Source organism: Microplitis demolitor, chromosome 5, assembly GCF_026212275.2.
Source record: "Microplitis demolitor isolate Queensland-Clemson2020A chromosome 5, iyMicDemo2.1a, whole genome shotgun sequence".
NCBI classification, from domain to species: domain Eukaryota; kingdom Metazoa; phylum Arthropoda; class Insecta; order Hymenoptera; family Braconidae; genus Microplitis; species Microplitis demolitor.
Genome location: NC_068549.1, coordinates 5250497 through 5270055, shown reverse-complemented (window position 1 = coordinate 5270055; position 19559 = coordinate 5250497). Strand labels below are relative to the sequence as shown.

General features: G+C 26.0%; 2 protein-coding genes and 2 long non-coding RNA genes across 7 annotated transcripts; 2 read left to right on the top strand and 2 right to left on the bottom strand.

Annotated features, from left to right (window-relative positions):
• The first annotated feature begins 7526 nt into the window (after positions 1-7526).
• Positions 7527-9123, top strand: LOC103580793 (uncharacterized). The gene is made up of 2 exons (XR_008403724.1): positions 7527-8018; positions 8087-9123. It is a non-coding gene; the product is annotated as an uncharacterized LOC103580793 (long non-coding RNA).
• A 2483-nt stretch (positions 9124-11606) lies between these two features.
• LOC103580826 (uncharacterized) lies at positions 11607-14705 on the bottom strand. Of its 3 annotated transcripts, none has more exons than XR_008403755.1 (3): positions 14429-14705; positions 12294-14350; positions 11607-11975 (listed from the first exon to the last, which is right to left on the bottom strand). It is a non-coding gene; the product is annotated as an uncharacterized LOC103580826 (long non-coding RNA). The 3 variants fall into 3 exon arrangements; XR_008403754.1 differs by lacking the exon at positions 14429-14705 and having other exon boundaries at positions 12294-14031; positions 14137-14224; XR_008403756.1 differs by lacking the exon at positions 14429-14705 and having other exon boundaries at positions 12294-14031; positions 14133-14211.
• LOC103580809 (uncharacterized) lies at positions 13511-16763 on the top strand. 2 transcript variants are annotated; one of them, XM_008562706.3, is made up of 3 exons: positions 13511-13579; positions 14926-15056; positions 15829-16763. In XM_008562706.3, exons 2-3 carry the CDS (start codon positions 14932-14934, stop codon positions 16262-16264), a joined length of 561 nt encoding a protein of 186 aa, XP_008560928.1. In that variant the 5' UTR covers positions 13511-13579; positions 14926-14931; the 3' UTR covers positions 16265-16763. The 2 variants fall into 2 exon arrangements, with proteins under 2 accessions (XP_008560928.1, XP_008560923.1); XM_008562701.2 differs by lacking the exon at positions 13511-13579 and adding an exon at positions 14420-14498 and having other exon boundaries at positions 15829-16762.
• A 497-nt stretch (positions 16764-17260) lies between these two features.
• LOC106694239 (40S ribosomal protein S27) lies at positions 17261-18784 on the bottom strand. The gene is made up of 2 exons (XM_014444904.2): positions 18673-18784; positions 17261-17661 (listed from the first exon to the last, which is right to left on the bottom strand). Exon 2 carries the CDS (start codon positions 17658-17660, stop codon positions 17403-17405), a length of 258 nt encoding a protein of 85 aa, XP_014300390.1. The 5' UTR covers position 17661; positions 18673-18784; the 3' UTR covers positions 17261-17402.
• Between the last annotated feature and the right edge of the window lie 775 nt (positions 18785-19559).

Here is a 19559-nt window from a genome sequence, read left to right as displayed (position 1 = left end):
CATGGATACATTATTATTAATAAATTATATTAATGAGTGATTTTAATTGATTTTTGAATGTTCGTAAAAGATACTATACTTTGTTTTGTTGTATTATAAGTAAGTGCAATAAATATATAATTATTTCTAATTACGGAAGATTATCTATTGCCTGTATTCTCCATGTTCACGACCAGTTTTCATCTATGATACGTACGGATTCTCTAGTGCATGTTAATGGGAACAAACAAAGATTTCAAGCCACTGACCCTCACTAGACTTCGCACATCTTTTCGAATAACTAGATATTATATAATCAGACTCATTATAAGACTAGTTCAGAGTTGTAGGGGAAAAAATTTTTAGAATTGAGATTCCCTCACTATTGTAATCAGTGATTGCACTCAAGCCTCACTATAAGACTACCGCCGTTTAGCGTTTTATTTATCTATTCGGTTCAACTCTACTCTATTATACAGTGAATCTATTTCATATATAATCATAAATAAACAGAATTTTGTCGTTTTTTTTCTCGTAATTAATTATGTGAAACGATGAAATATGAAGTATTCTTTATGAAAATAAATTACTTACTCTAAAATCTATATATAAGTAGATTTTATCTCGATTTTAGTCGTACTGTTTGTTAGTCTTATAGCGAGGTTTCGGCGCAAAATTTTCATTGAGTTGGTGGGTCGTCTGACTTCACTGTTGGTTCACATCCCCAACAAAGTAGATTTTTTAAATTTTTACCACGAAACTAAAATATCATTCCTAAAAATAGAAGACAAAATAAATAAATAAGTAAACAATTGGTAAAGTCCCAAAAAGAATAGGAATTCTTATTGTATGATGACAGCTATCTATAATGAATTTCATGAATAAAGAAACTTTTGGAACGAAAACGAATATCCACAGCAGACTCTTCCTATTCAAAAAAGCTCTACATCAGACTTTTCCTACACAATAAAGTCCAAGTACATTAATAAGAATTATAAGTGTAGACTAATTTTTAAGTTAAGTGGTAATCAAAGAAAAAAATTAATGCTCTGGAAAAATGAGGATCCAGTTACGCAATTCCTGTCAAATCGAAGATTCCATTGACCAACGGCAGGTGAATTCTGCAAATATTCCAATTAAAATTTAATAGCTTCTCAATACGTCTTTCAGAAGTGAGACTTGTGAGTATGTTGCCAACGCTGACATTAATTTTAAATCAGACCTCATAGAATCAATCGATCTTGAAAATTAATTTTAAAATTAGTTAATTAAGCTATCATTATATTTTCTATACTTAATATTACTATTTTTTTCTTTTTCTTAAATATAATTGAGTAAAAAATACCACCGTTGTTCAATAGAGTTCAGGAACTCGAAAATCTAGCTCATCTTTTCCAGCACGATGATTTCGCTGAGTTATAGACGACAAGAAGCGGTCGTAAATCATTCCTAATTCGAATTAGATACTTTATGTCACAATAATCAAGGTATAAAGTTGGAACTTTATTAAATTCTTAGTATTTCTAGAGATTTTAAGAAATTAATTAAGGAACGTTAATCTACGGAATGAAAATTTCCTGGAAATTCCGACTTATCGAATGCCACTTCTCCTTCAAAGAGTAAACTACACGCATGCGCTCTTACTCATACATGTATGATGCAGATATAAATATACACACACATATAAATGTATAGCATCGGGTGGGAGACAGCCTAGCACGTAGTGAGGGTCAAGATTCAGGGGAAGTCCCGAGTTAATGGAATCCGACTCTTTTATCACAAATTGATTCCGAGCTCTTGGAAACTGGCTCTGTGCTGCTCATAAGCATTAAAATCCTGCAATCTATAATGATTAATATACTAATTTTATGGATAGTAACAATATAATAAGTCATCCACATTAATTTGTGCAATATTTTTGCACTCCATAATTGAAACCACCATTAAATTTAGTAAATGATATGATTCTGGAACTTTTTCATCAACTTAAAAAAATAAAATTTTTTCATTAAAATAAAATGACGTTTCAAAAATTAACATAAGTCCTGAAATAATTAATTTTTTTTTTATTTACAGTTTAAATTAAGTCTTTATTTATAATTAACTCAATAATAATTTGAACAAAAAAAATTTTTTGTATTGAAATAAAATAAAATATTGTTTAAACTAAGTAGGTAACGGAGTTTTTTTTTATTTAATAAGTAATTTTAATTGTTTAAGAGTTTTAATTCAACTGTACACATCAAAAATGACAATAATTTGATTAACCCTTCGTTAGTCGCGCAATGAGCCCGCTTTTTTCTTTATTTTGTAGCATAAAAAAAAATAATTGCTTTAGTTTTCGATCAACAATTTAGCTATTCCTTTTTCGATCTATTTAGCATACATTAAAAGAGGTTCTAAAATTCCAATGATTCATATTAATTATAGATATTAAGAATGAACGTGGAATCGCGGGGATTCCCCGTGAACGCGACCAAAGTAGACAGTGAAATTTTATTCTCAATGTTGCCAAATGTACGAAACCAAAGTATATAAAATTCATATGGATGTCATATATTGTCAATAGATTCGGCAATGCTGTAAGAAAATTAATTAACACTACGGTGATTTCCCGCGACGCGACCAACGAGGGGTTAAATTTGAATATGAAATTCAGAAAAAAAACATACATGTAACAAATTATAGTTTTATAAATAATTAGAAAATGAATTTATGATTTAAGGTGGAAGTCAGTCGGTAGCAAGTTATGAGGATCTTAGTTCCAGTAGTTTTAGTTCAACAAGTAGAGCATCGTTGGATGCAAGAAGTTCTCCAACTCCATCTTATGGAGCGGAAAACATGATGGTTTTTCCTGGTGATAGTAGTGGTTCTATTTGAAATTACTTTAGGTGCGTGACCGTATTACCTCACTGGTTACGCTGCCTTAAATAAACGCATTGTATTAACATGCGATTCAAATTTCAAAATATAATAATAGTTAACAACAACTAATTGTCTTTGTGCATGAGTATGCTCAGTGTTATTTTTTTCCACAAAATGTAATATCTTTATTTTTTTCTACTGAAAAGAAAAATCTCTAAAATAACAAGAAAATTTGCCGTACTAAAATAAAAATAAATAATTATTTTAAGAAATACGTATTTTTTAGTTACGGTCTTTAAACTATTATGTGATGATCGATACATAAAATCAAATGATTGATATTCCTCTGAATTCCAGTGATTGCCATTTAATTTAATTGATGGATATTAAGGGTTGTGATAAATTAATTAAAGCTTTTTTTTTTTATTATTTTTTTAATTAATCATTGAACTGATGTATTATGAAAAAAAAAAAATTATTTTATATTATAAATTTAATTTTATATTAATTGAGACCATTAATGTGACATTTAATTTTTATAAAATGTAAGTTGATAAAATTTTATAAACATTTTTATAAATATTATTATATTCAAATGGCGAAGGGTTAGAAATATTGAAAATAAAGTCCATTGCGGGCTGTTTGTCTGTAAAGTTTTTCACTTTGTACGTTTATTAATATTATAAAATATGCTATGCATTTTATTCACATTCTTTGTATATTTACTACTTTTTTATTATATATATTCCAGATCTAAATTACGAGTATTAAAAAATACTTATCCAATTTATAAAAAAACTGAGTAACAAAATTTATTAATTTCATATTAAAATTACTATCATTTATAAATTTGAATGTAAAATAGAATTTAATGTTTCTAAGTTTTTTAAATATTGATAATAATATAATATTTTGTAGTTATTTATAATAATGAAACATATTTAGGATACATATTAATAAAGTAGTTTGAAAGGTTGAGAAAAAGGAATGGAAAGAGATCGAAATTTATTGCGAAGTCAAAGAATGTCATTTGTAAATTTCTTGTTGTAATACAACTTTTTCAAATTATAAAAATTTAAATAGTATTTTATACGTCATGTGGAATCGGTATTATACTCGATGTCCTAGATGGATAAAGTCCGGAAAAGAATGATCTTTTCTTCCACCATTTTTCTAGAATGAAGTCATTACTGCGCATGCGCGTTAATGAAAAAAATTCATAGACTTCATTACAGCCAAGTACGAAAAATGATCATTTTTCCGCCGACTTTTGACTACAATAGTTTATGTAATGAATGCATGAAAAACGCCGCTAATTGTCTAAAGTCAGCGCCATGCAGTCAAAGTTATAAAAATAATTGACTTTATTATTGTTAAAAAGGATTTATACTTTATAAAATTTATACTTTGTTTAATACTATTCAGTTAACAAAACTCAACTCAATAAAAAAGTCATTTTTGGTGATATGTCTTATCAATTAATAGAAATGTGTAAGGTTATAACATTCAGCTGACGTTACATTGATCTGCACATGCGTGCGCTGATTAATTAAATGCGCATGCGCAGTCTAGAGATTTTGGTCATGTTAATAAGACAGCTAAATTCAAAGTGACGTCACATGAGAGAAAGCTGATAGATTAGTTGAATCGTTTATTTGAGAAACCCCATAAGTCATGTTTTTTCGAAATTGGGTTTTTTTGCATTTTTGACTTTTTTATGTACTTCATTTTATCAGTCTACTAAATTATTTGAGTGGAAAAAAATGAAAAAACAATGATTTTATAACTTTTTCTTCCGTTTGGTTGAGAAACCTATAAATCAATCAACTTTAAATCATTTTTTTAAGTAATTTTAATTAAAAAATTAAATTTTTATTGTTTGAATATTTTTCAGAGACGCAAACGTTATTCTCTTCAATTATTTATTTATTATTTCAGTGGCAAGTTTTTCCAGAAAAATGTTTTTTGTGTTTCCTGAAAACTTTTGTTCCCTTAACTTATGGGGTTTCTCAAATAAACGATTCAGTTATTGGCTTTAATTATTGAGTAGGGATATACTCCGCCCATTTCACTAAAATTCAATGGTTTAATATAGAAATGAGTGATTTAATATATATTAAATGACACTTTTGACCAATCAGAAAGCATTGTATTTTAATATATAATTTTTAAAGCTGACTTTAGTCAGTTAACGGCATATTCTTCAGCATGGGTTACATAAAATCTTTAATTATGTAAAAATGATAAATTCATTTTTAATAAACATTATTTCTTAAATATTAAATAAAATCAGCTATGAATGTTATCAATATTTATTTAAAATTTTACTATCAGTAAATTAAATTTACTTGAGTTATATTTAAATTTTAAAATAAATTTTTTTACTTATATTTTATTGAATAATATACCAGGCCTTATATAACCGTGCCAATTTATTTTTTACTTTTTAATTAATATTAAGCGTAAATTACAATTATAATTACTATGAAAATTTATTTGAAAAAAAATATTATAGTAATGTTTATGAATCAAAAATTAATTAAGTAAAATTTTCAAATTAATTATTTTTTTTTTTGCAAAATAACAACTTGTAATAGAAATTTAATAGATATTTTTATTACATCCGATTGATAAAATATATGTAGTAGTTTGGATTATACTACACCAAATCATTGTCTAAAATAATTCTATTTTTATTATGTGAGGCATGAATAGAACAGCGGCATTGTTAAAGAATTGTGAAAAAGTTTTGATTAAAAAAATTGCGAGTGGTAGAAAATTATTCTCATATGAATATTATATTTTTATGTACTTCTTTTGTAACTGATGAGGTAAACTATATTAAAAAATATATTAACTAGCATAAAATTTGTTTTATTATTTGAATTTTAGTTGTAAATAATAGTAACAATAATAATTAAATATACATTGAATTATTCATATAAAAAAATAGTAAAAATAGTACTTTTGAGACATTACTCTATTGATGGCTCGGTTCTTGTGCTCCTTCAAATTTTACAGACTACCGAGAAAAAAAATATTTTGAGGCCTTGCAAGAGATAACTCTAAACTATACTCTCTCAACTAGCTTACGAGCCATTAGTAGAGTTCTTTCCTGCAAGGCCCAAAATATTTTTCAAAACTTGTTGAAAATTTTTATTTCTCGTCTTCTGACTACTAGATACATTTCTTTGGAAATTAAATGTGACCTTATAAGGTACTGGCGGGTAATAAGGCCTAGTTAAGGGAGATTTTGAATAGAATCGAAAATATTGCATTTAATTATCGAAATGTACCATTAATCTTTATTTCGATACATTAGCCGTAAAATGTAAAGGAGTAATGGTAATTTTTACCATAAACAAACAAAAAATTATACTTTTACAAAAAGCATACGAATAGGCCTTATTTTACTACGATAGGGTAATAAGGCCTATGGGTTAAACAAACTGCAATAGTTTAACTATACTTAATAAAATTGGTATTAGTCATAAATCATCACTTAAATTTAGCGACAATACTTTTTAAGAGTGAGAAGACTAGATTGCTTTGCTTAACAGCACTTGAAACTATCAGTATCCTTTTTAAGAGTCAGAAGACTAGATTGTTTTTTATAATTTCTTCTGCGCTACGACAGCATATGACGGATGATGAAATATACAAGACAGGAAACGTGGTATCGGGACTCTATAAATTTGTCGTAACATCTGTATGCAAGACCCTCCCGGGAAAAAATGATCAGACCTGATCATGCCTGTTCATGTATGATCAGGCCTGAAATTAGACATGATCAGGCCTGATCATACCTGTCCATGCCTGTTCATGTCTGAAGCGTTAAATATATTCAGGCCTGATCATGCCTGTTCATGGCTGTTCATGTCTGTTCATAGATATAAAATTTTGTTGACCCAGAATCTATCACATAGAAGATTTTTATTACTTAAAAGTCATACGAAACTTACTTTTCAATTAAATCTCTTAGGTCAGTGGGTAGCGTGTTGAACTTTCGAGCGCAAGAACTACAGTTCAAATCCTCCACACGCCCGAATTTTTTATTTTTATAGCAATAATTATATATAATATAATATAGTTACACATCATTATATATAAGTATATAGGGCCATTTTATAAATATAATTTTTTTTCCCGGCCGGGCATGAACAGACATGAACATACCTGATCAGACCTGAACATGCCTGATCAGGCCTGAAGACTCATGTCTGATCATTTTTCCCGGGCTTCTACTAAAGTAGCCTTTAGTGGAGGCGATTATTTTAAATATCATTTCTGTCACTTAGGCCTTATTACTCGTGGGTACCTTAGTTTAATTTTTTTATTACAAGTTTTGAAAAATAGTATCTACGATTACGCAAGTCTTATTTACGTTTTCATATGTCAACTACGTCTAAAATACGTTTTTACGGCTATTTACGTTTTTAAAGGTTAAATTTACGTTTTCAATGTTAGGTGCGTTCAATCTACGATTTAAATTTCAACTCGGAACTTGAACAAGAAAATTTTTTATTTTAAAATATTTTATAATTGCTTTATTCTTTTAATTTTTTACAAAACTTTTTTTGTAACAACTGTTTGATTAATATTATTTACATTTTTTTTTTTTTTTTTTTTTAGTTGATTTTATTTACGTATCTATACATTGTTTTAAATTGATAGTTATAAAATTCAACCTTGATTAATAAACAGTCTATTCATTATTTTACGAGCATAAATTTCAAAGTAAACTGAGCGTTTGAAAGTAAAAATTTTGATTCTCTAATTATAAAAATCGAAATACATGAATTTATAATTTTTTTATTAAAATAATAATTAATATCACAAATGGGTGATAAAACTTCTAATTTATTAAGATGGTGACGTCATTTATTTCGTATACGTCTAATATATATCAGAGAATTATAATTAAACATGAATTTACCAGTTGGTAAATAATAGTTGAAACGATAAAATCCAGATAATATACATATATATTTACATGTATGAGACATAATTCAATTTAGTGTCGTTCATACCTGCGAGGTTTAAAATTTTCAATATATAATAATAATCGAATCTTTTGTTAACGCACTATGATAAACTGTACTAAAATAACTATTTTTATAACAGGATTATTTTTTATATCCTCTTTGGCCATAGAATTTTCATATTTGGATCCTGTAAGTATTATTAAATTTACTGGCACATACTTATTATTTAAATTTTTTAAAAACGTTTATTTTTGTAGCCTGAAGATAGATTCATTTATGTATGTTCACCGAATTCTGCCACGTTATACTTTCTACCAAATTCATCATATGCAGCATCAATAGTTGTCGATCCAACAAAATTTGAGTGTAGAAAATTTTTCAAAATTAACCGACCCCCGCCATCCTTCGAAATTAAATTTTCTACCTGTACATCTGGACTTAGACTATTCGACGTAATATTAGCTGATCATGGAGTTTGGGAGAGGGATAATACATATTATAAAAAAAAAGTTGATTGTCGATTTTTTAGTAGGAATAAGATCAACAACATCAATCTTTAGAAAATTTTAATTGTATCAAATGGGTAATTAGCGTTATTTTAAAAAAAATGACAATAATCAACATTTAAAATTACAATTGTTATTATGATATTGCTAATTTATCATTGTAAAGTAGAGGATGTGCAAACATTTAAATTTAGCGAATTATTTGCTCACTTTTGAGCTCAGCAAACTTTTGTAAATGAATTTGAAAGCTGGCCCAAATTTTAGAATTCTGAATCGAATATAACTATTTGAATTAAATAATTTAAATTTTTGAATAGTTCAAAACTTTCCGAATAACTCAAAACTTTTTAAATTATTCGTCAATTTTCAAATTATCCGAAAGTTTACGTATTATTTGTAAACTTTCAATTGCTTGATTCTAATCGAGAAAATTATAATCGCCTTTCAAATATTCAATCTCTATTTAATGGTGAGCTTACATTTTAAAGTAACCAAAAATAATTTTTCTACAGATTCGTGTCTAAGCTCTATTTATCTCTGACAAAAATTTGAATTATTGGAGAAAATGTTAAAATTTCAAGTTTAAAAGAAAATTTTGAAATTGATCGTAAATTTTTTAATGATTCGAAGAGTTTCGAGCTATTTAAAAATTGACGAATAATTCAAAAATTTATGAATAATTCGAATGTTTCGATTCAAAGTTCGATTTGATACGAATAGTTCGTAGGTTCAAATTATTCGCACATCCCTATAGTAAATATATATAAATAAAAATTTTTATAAATATATCCTATAGGATTTTGTTCATCATAAATTGGTCAGCTCTTTAATCAGTGATTAATCAGTGCCATTTTATTTTTGATATTTATGACCAGTTCTTATTTTAGTTTATATATATATATATATATATATATATATATATATATATATATATATATATATATATATATATATATATATATTCATATAGTAAGTGGGAGAATCGTTTTTACTTGATACTTTTACGATCAACCAATAAAACATAATATGTAATATATATAAAATAAAATACGATTAATAAAATTTAATCATTGTTGAGCGAAAATCAATCAATCTTTTTATTACATATATAACTAATATTTTTCTTCATATATTTTCATGAGGTTTATCATGCAAAATCTCTCAGTTTCTCACCTGATTTTTTTTATTCTGTTAAAATTTTATTTAAGAATTTTCTAAATTATTTGGTACTATATTTTTAGTACTTAGATCTTTATGACGAGTAGGAAATAATAAGTCAATTTAATGAGTCTTGATAACAAAAATAATTATCATCGGAATTTCCAAGGTTATTAAATAATCATTACATCGAAAATTTAATAAGTGTCAAATTTTTTTTTTATTGTACTTTTATATTTCTACAATCGGTGTTTTTTTTATTGTTGATTTATTTAATAAAAATTTATTAAACAAATACTGAAGTCCATTTAAATTCTACACTGCAATAGTTAATATATAAATAGTTTATTTATCGAATTGACAAATTAATTATTTTTTATTTTTACAGCTTATAAATACAGAGAGGCAATTATATAATGATAAGTATAATTGTTGGGACGTTATTTTGCCACGTACATATTATAGCGTCTTAAAGCATTTTTACGATTGTCGTTATTAATTAATTACGTAAATTTAATTTATTTTAAGTATTATATAATATTATAAAAATTAATATTTAAAATATTGACGGCGCCTAATAAAATTAAAAAAAAAATCTTTTTTTTTTATTCATTATATTTTTCATTTAAAACCAAAAAAGCAAAAGGGACTGAATTTAAAAATCATATTAATGATGATCTGAATTAGTCGAAAAAATGGCCAATTAAATAAAAAACTAAATGATGAATATTTAAATTACCATCATTTAATCACTGCTAAAAAACGTTATCCTAATCATTGGATAAAAGTATATAAAATCAATATAACAATAATATTGAAGAAACAATGTCATGGAGTCTAACAATTTACAAATATTCGCATGATAAATTAAAATTAGTAATATATGGGAAATTCCACGCCGAATCTGTTATTTTTAAATCCGAATCTTCTTGATTTTTTTTTTGAAATTTTATGATTGAGGCCGATAAAAAACTCCTTCATGTGTTTTTTTCGAAGTTGTTGACTACACGTTTTTGAAAAATTTTTTTCAAAATTTAAAAGTTTTTTTTCAAATGCTCATAATTTTGAAAAAATACACCAATTGCATCGTTTTTTTTTTTTTTTTTTTTTTTTTTTTTTTTTTTTTTTAAATTATATAAATGCTTAGATAAAATTAGATATGAGTTTTGGTTTGATCTACTTTTATATAGTTATATATAATTATATATACTTATATATTACTTTATAAAGTAATATATGTATAATAGTTGTCATGAAAAAATTTGCGTATATCGATGAGTTCAGTCGACCTGCAGCAATTTTGAGGCCCTAGAATAGTATAGTAACTAATGGAAGTGAAGAATGGAACCCTAGTCAGTACGAAATGACATCCACTAATGACTAATTGATTAAAAATAATTTTAAAAAATCCCTAGACCAGAAAAGTACAGGAAATTTGCGTATTTCGATAAGTTCAATCAATCATATATATGATTTCAATTAAAGTTATCCCTTTTATTATTTATTTTAAGCTCAAAGTAAAAAAAGATTTTTTTTTTAATGTACACAATAAAAAACGAATCGTCAAAGTGTAAAAAAAAGCGTGTGTCAAAATTTGAGTGTGTAATTTTTAACACTTTTGTGTGAATTTAACACACAGTATTTATCTTGTTTGAAGTGTCGCAATCGATTGATTTCTTAACACACAAAAATGTCATTTTATTTGAAAGTAACACTTTTTATATGTTACTGTGAAATCAACACACAAAATATGTTCAAAACAATGTCAGCCATCACAAAAGAATTCTTGAAAATTTTTTACTTTTAACATATATGTGTGTACCTTTTTTTAACACTCACAACATGTTAAAATAACATATATATAAGTGTAAAACGTTCGTTTTACACACGATATGTGTTGATTTTGACGAATCCTATTTTACTGTGTAGGTATGCTAACTTTAGTGAGAAAATTATTAAAAAAATTTTTTATTTACTAAAAATTACTAGTAATTTGCATAACAACTGTGACATTATTTCATAGCCCGAAATATATTAAATATCTACTAACAAGTATTTAGTAATATTAATAATATTTATTTACTTAAGGATATTACAAATAATATCAAAAATATAATTTTTTAAATGTTATCTTTTATTACCATCATAATTTTTATAAGTACATGTGATTTATTTAACCAATTTATGAGACATAATTATAAGTTATGGTTTCGGGTTTTCGACAATCGATGTATACTTTGTATAATGACATTGAGTTCGTGTGATTAGGACGATATTCGGATACAATCAAAGGAAAATTTTTGAATCCTGACGTACATTGATTGAAATCAAACTTGAATCTTGCCTCTTCATCGACTTCAAAGTTACTTTCACAATCTTTAATGCGGTGATTAGCAATTATTGTTGAAGCATAAGATGGACGAGGTGTAAAAAATACTTTTACAGAAGTTGATGTACATTGATATTTTAATTGTTCATTATTCTATCCAAATAATAATTCATAAATGTTTCATCATTAAAAATATATATTACACAGAAAGAAGTATATATGATTAATTTTGAGTAAATTGGGAACCCAGTAAAAATAATTACCATTTTGTATTCAAATATTGATCAATTACACAGTAAAAAATACTTAATTTCAAAAAATTTTTAAATAAAAAGAGTAAAAAAATAAAAACTTTAGTTTTAGTTTTTATTCTCTTCTTATTTATTTTGTTTATAGCCCAGGCTTACTCAAAATTATAGGGTAAAATTTTTCAAAAAATCCTCTGTGTACAATTAACTTAAATATACATACCAAGAAATGAACTATATGTGAAGTTGCAATAGAAAAAAATAAACTGAAAAATACTGCAATAAATTCGAATTGTCGGTAGTTCATGATTTTATTTTTAAATAAAATTCGTTTAAGTGAATATCGTACTACACAAAAATTGTAAACGACTTGAATTCAGTTTGAGTATCGCTTTATATATATCGACGAGTTTAGTTGTATCTTTGTCGTCAATTACTGATTACCCAATAGAATTTGAACTTTAATAGCTGTAAATTACTGAAATATAGATGAAGTGGGAACATAAATCTATTACACCCACTGTAAAAAACACCGGATAATTACACGCTATCTCAGTATTGAAGTAATCGGTGTTAAATTTATTTTCGGAAATGCGTCAAAGTTACACCGGTGACGGTGTTACAAAAAAATAATTTTATTGTTAAAGTATCAGAAGTCGAATTGTATTTCAAATACAAATTAGTATATTACACACCATGGGAGGAAAGTAGGACATTACAACCCGAGTGTATAATTGCCTAACTGAGCTGAAGGCGATTTTTCACCAGATCGGCATCTAAAAGTTTAAATTTTTGCTTGTTTGCGGGAAGAATGGCGCATGTGCTAATTTTTATCATTCGTTTTTTGCGTTAAAGAAGTGAACGACTTTCTTCTCTCTAAACTTGAACGTTGAATACAGCGGGTGCATAAAAGACATCCGAACAAAAATGTAGCCAACACAACAAATGCAAGATAATTTGAAAGCAAAATTGGTCAATATCAAAATATATATACGTTCAATAGCTTATATATATTACACTAAATGAAGAACAAATCAAAATAAAAACTCAAAATTTATATAACACACACACTTCAATAGTAAAATGTGATAATTGAACACAACTCTAATTACCGACATGTAAAAAAAAAGTATGAATGAAAAACTCTTTAAAAGTATTTAAATTTAATTTAAAAAAAAAGGGCAATTCATATCACGTTGAACAGAAATTCAATCGCCGGAAAGGTAAATCTTGTTAGGTAACTAATTACCGAAGTATATTGAAACTCGTCAACTGGCTAGCACAAAGAAATCGACTTTGCGATTCATTAAAACGCCCACTCTCTAACAAAAATTTGAACGATGAATACAGCAACGCGCATTAGCATCGATTTGGCGCAAAATTTGAGAATTAAAATTTAATAGCTTCATTACAATTTATGTGTATGAACCAAGAATCTATGAAGAAGCCACGCAGAGGGTCCCTAGGTAGTAAAAATGGGCCAAAATCGTGATTTTTAAAAAAATACACGTAAGTGTTTCGCGCAAAAATTGTGCTACTACACTGCACTTGCACGGTCTGCTGCTGTCTTTCACTTTAGCTGCTCGCAACGCATTTCAGAAAGCACTTAAATACACATTTTTTTTATTCTACTTCAATTTTATTTATTTATTCAAAAAATAAAAAAGTTACCAACTGTCAGCTACATTAACACTTATCGAAATTATTATTTTTTTAAAATAAATTTAAAATAATTTTAAAAAACTCACTCCAATAACTTTTCAAAATTTTTATCTGCAAAATTAATAAACTAAGTTGTTTCAATTAATAGCATGTAATTTATTTACAAATTAAACAAATTTTCAGACATCTGCTATTTCCAGTACTGTCAGATATCAAACACTCCTTGAAATATATATTATTATGATTTACTAATATTCAAATTTTTCAAAATAATGTTTCTCTATTTGCTGGCAAGAATACTGCAAAAAAATAATCTGAAGTTAGTCAACCTCTAATAATTTTTGGATTTTGTTCTCAAAACAATAAATTATGAGAAAAAAAATGTTTAAAAAAATAGTACCTACAGGTTTTTGAATTTTCAACAAATGCATATTTTTAGTTTTTGTCATTCTGTAATTTATTTGTTGAAAAAAACAATCCCAAAATCGTTGGTTGTCTCTCACTTTCGGTTTTATTGCAAAGATTATTGTTGTTTGGAGACATAACGTATGATTTCTAGTGGCAAGTGGCCCAATAGGGACCATAGCCAAGAAGGAAAAAAAATGTATGATTTCTAACCTTCAAATATATATATTAAAATTAAAAATAGTAAATTCATATTTACAAAAAATATAAGTATATATTTATAATGTTTACCTTAAAAAATACTTCAAACTCAACGCTTCTGTGTGGACCACTCACTCATGCCAGATCATTTTTATTTGAAGTAAGACAACTAAATAATTTTTAAATTTACGATAAATTACCAGGTCCCAAAATTTTTTTTTAATTTCATAATAAATAATTCAGTTGTATTAGATTATATTGAATTATAATTACTGCGTTTGTCTTCATAGAGTAGGTTTAAAAAACTTTCATCATTTCTTCAATTAGTCAAGTTCAAAATAGCATTTGAATAAATTTCAAAAATCTAAAAAATCTAAAAAAAAAAATCAATAGATTATAAAAATAATTTAATTTTTCTTCAGTTTTCTATTAAGATAATCATTTAATGAACTTGATACTATTTGGTTCGATAATATATATATTTAATCATGAAAAAAATAACCAATTATCTGTTATAAATTTATTTAATTAATAAAATATATAAGATAGTTTGTAATTTAATTGAAAAATAATTTCTCATTGAATAGGCTGCCATGCACTGGGCCGAAAATGGCAATCAAGTTTTTTACATCACAGCAAGTCCATTGAAATCTTTTCCAGCTCAATATCATGACCGTGAAGATGTGCCTCCAGCAGTATATAATATGATTAAATTTATGTATGCATTTATTTTGTATTATAAAATATATCTATCATTAAATTTTTTATTTTTTTAAACTGTAAAAAATTTGTGGAGAACGCGGGTTAAATCTAGAGTAGATGATTGTTTATTTATTTAATCCCCTCGGAGGGAAATTCTTTCGAAAGGGGAGGTTTTTTCAACATTGAAACTCCGGTTCAGAGTGAATACGAGTTTTAATAAACTTCAGATCACTCCAAAATCATTCATATGAAAAAGAAACTCTCTGTTTACTCCGTATGCGTAGTAATTTGAATTCAAATGAAATTCGAATTGACTCTCGATTTTTTACACTGCACTGAAAAAAATATTTCTAAAGCTGGCTAAGATTTGAGCCAAATATATCGTATATTTGGATATGGCTAAATATATATTTAATTATGAGAAATAAGTTATTTATTTTTTGTAAAGAAATGATCCAATTGCTGGACATAAATGTTAGTTGGACCATGCGCTTATAATATATATCAAGTATCACCAAATTTCCCTTTTTTTTGTTTCAAATTTAATATCTTTACCACAAATATATAATTTGCTTACCACAAATAAATGACATATTTCAGTCAAAGTCCAAAAGTATTTGAATCAATTGTCATATTTAGTTGTACCAAATATACTTATTAGTCATCAATAAATATTTTTAAAAAAAGTCATAAATAAATTGATTTATTTGAGACAAATATTTATTTTTTTGAGTGTGAAAAATTTTGAGTGTCAAAGTTACTTATTTAAAAATATTTATTCTTTGCAGATATCTTGAAAACTATGAAGCATTGGCAGAACAACTAGTAGAATTGCACAGCTTTACGAAACTTCCATCGTTAATTTTGCTAGATCATCTCGATACTTACATCAAAGATGTGGTAAATAGTGAACTCAAAGACATGCACATCGCCAAGTTGTGCGCTATTTTACATGATTCAGTAAATGCTTGTGCCAGAATTAAAAAATCTAAAGTATTTTTATGTGCCTCAGTAAGCGGTAGCAGTATACAAAATACTCCTTATTCTTTGTACTTTGATAATATTTGGTATCTAAATGCTGATAAAAACGCTGATGAAATAATAATCAAGTTGACCGAAGCATCAATTAGCCCCGAAACTGAAGTAAAAGAAACAAAAACTTTCGAGTATAGAAAATTTCGGGATAAAACACTTATTCTTAACAAAGTATTTAATTTAAGTTAAATTTAAATGAATTGTTTGTAATTTTTGTTAATAAATTTAAAAAGTGTAAGTTAATAAAATTTGGTTTATTTTTTAAACTGACTGTGAGTTAATAGAAAATACTATTAGTCATAAAATAAATATTGATTAAAGTATCAGTAGTTTTATCATAAAATGTCATCTAAAAATTGCATTTTGTTGTGCAATCTACATTGATGTAAAAAAAATTACATTGTATTGTGAAATTGTACAACATAGATTTTAGTCTTATTTTCGGACAATTAACATCAATAAATCAGTGATTGATATATATTATACGAATAATTAAATTATACTCCTATGTACTATAAAATTACTGTCATTGTACGCTCTGACACCTGATGAATGTATTATATTTATTATATTAAATGACTGTTTATGGCGTGAGCTGTCGGGTCTATGTAAAGTAAATAAATTGCAAATGATGTAAAAAATTTATATTAAATTGTGCAATCGTGATTGATGTAAAAAAATTATTCTAATCATGATAATTGTTCGATTAATTTTAATTTCAAAAATATTTAAACTTTTTGGTAATTAATTTTTCTTTCTAATTTAAAAAAATCGAATGTTGGGTCATGAGATAAAAAAAAATATTTAAGACAAAGATGAGATTGACTGTTATTACAGAAAGTTAAATATTGTGTTTTACTCTGTATTGCACAATATGTTTTTAATAACTTTTAACGTTGAAGCTTAAAATTTACATTTAATGGAGTCAATAAATAATTTTTTTATGGAAAACCTGTAGGTGACTTTTAACTCACCGAGGACCAGTTTTCCAAAACCGAAATTTGTATAAAACATAGAATATCTGTATATTTTTTATATATTATATACTAAAACCGATAATTAATTGCAGATTAAAAAACTGACTCTTATGAGTCCGAAATTGTCTTATCTCAATATTAATAAAATTTAAAAAAACTTAATTTTAAAATAAAAGGAATTTATAAATAAATAAATAAAAACTCAATATTATTTGTAAAAGATTATTTTTACTCTTTTCAAAGTATTCATTTTCAATAATCGAGCGGATTAAACACAAGAATGAAATAATTATTACATGGTATTGTTTGTTGGTATAATTTAATTACCAATGAAAAGAGATGCGAGATGTTTAGCATTGAACCTTTCTTCTGAAAGAACATCCTTCTGTCAGACGAGCTTTGCCACCCGTGGGTGTGCACAATATCGTGCGGCAACCATCGCACTCAACTGGTCGCTGAGCATGTGAAAAAATGGTCTTGATAGCATAACATCCTGGGCATTTAACATCCATGAAGTAGCTGTTTGGTTTCTGTACCAATCTCTTCAACTTGTGCTTCCTCTTTTCTTCCGCTGGGCTCGGGTGAAGATAATCTTTGGCTAGCGGCATTCTGTAATTAGTAAATAATTATTAATTAATTAATTGATTCATTAGAAAATATGTAATAGAGAAAATGAAGAGAGTGTCTCAAAACGTGACATACGATAAAGGATGAAGGAACAGTGGAGTAGATCAGAAATTGTGCGATTTTTTAAAAATTTGAAAAAAGAGGCAGGGTCACGAAGTTTTAAGCAAAAGGACAATCAAGATACCGACGTACATGAATTATAGAATAGAAAGAAAAATATGGAAGATACAAAATAAGAATATTATTATAATCTTGAAGTTAGCAGATAATTAACAATTTTTGAATTTGTTTTTTCAATAATTCAAGTTAAAAAAAGAAAAAAACTTAAAATATGTACATGTAGAAAATTTAAAAAACTCCAGAGGCAATTTTTTAAATTTATCATTTTTAAAAAAATTCAAAAATTATTAGATGTCAACTAATTTCAGTATCATATATTATTTAATATTTATTATGTAGTGAGAAATTAGAGTAGATTTATATAAATATATATATATATAAAACTGATGTAAAAATTTTGAAAAAAACCAAAAGTTATGTAAATAAAATTTATTTCAAATTAATTGTATTTATTAAATTATTTAAATAATTATTATTCAACACAAAAGTTTTGAATAATTAATTATTACTGGACAATAAAAATTCAAAAAAAATGAATGTCACAAAATTTCCATCACCTACAGACAAGTGAAAATTCACTAGCTCCGAGTTAGGTTATGAAAAATAAAACGTAATTAAAACATTAGTTCAAAAATTTACTAATTGAAAATCAAATATAATATTGAAATAATTTGTTTATTTTTAAATTGTTTATGATAATAATGGTCATAACAATTATTTAAATAAAATAATTGTTTAGATAAAAAATATGGACGACATGTGGAAGTGAGTAAGTTTTGAGACACTTATAAATGTAGTACGATGATTATTAATGAAAAATTATATAAATTATATTAAATAATAAAAATAACAATATTTAATAACAATACTAACTTTATTTCTTGAGTAATTCACTTAAATATTGGCAATTATAACGTAAGCCACGTGTTTGTTGCACGGCGTTATAAAATGGAAAGGAATGATCACGAAAAACTCTATAGTGAAGTCAATTACTGCGTCATGAAACAAGCTATAGTTAAATTTTAAATAAAACTCTAGGGATTTTTTTTCCCGCGCAAATTTAAAATTTATCAATTAAAAAAAGAACAACTATAATAATCTATATTATTAAGAGAATAAAGAAAATTTTATTTCCGGCATATCTGTATAATAGAATTGGTTAATATTATTAAATTTCGATGATCCTGAAGTTAGCAGACAATTAAATATTTTTATTTTTTAACAATTAAATTTGAAGAAAAAAAAAACTAAAAATATGCACATGTAGAAAATTTAAAAAACTACAGGTGCAATTTTTTTAAATATTTTTTTTTTTTATAAGTTATTGCTTAAAAAAATCAAAAAATTATTAAACGTCGGCTAACTTCAGTATCATTAAATTTGGTATCGTTAGAAAGGTTCTGACGCGAGAAAAAATACGATCATAATTATTTTCTTTAAATAAATTAATATTTTAATTATTCTGTCACTAAATATGACTGAATATCACTGAATATATACTATATTATTTATATTGCTTTACTTATTCCAAAATGACAAAGTTTTATATTTCCATTTGGTCTTACGAAGCTTCTCAAAGCCAAAAAAGTGTGGATAGAAAAAAAAAGGATTCATTGACACAAAAAATCTTTACTCGCCTAAAGAAAATTTTTACTTACCCCAAGAAATTTTTCGCATTGTGAATTAAAACCAAAAAGTTATTTAGAACTAGAAAAAATTTTTTGGTGCAAGGAATCATTCCTTGACCAAAATAATCTTTT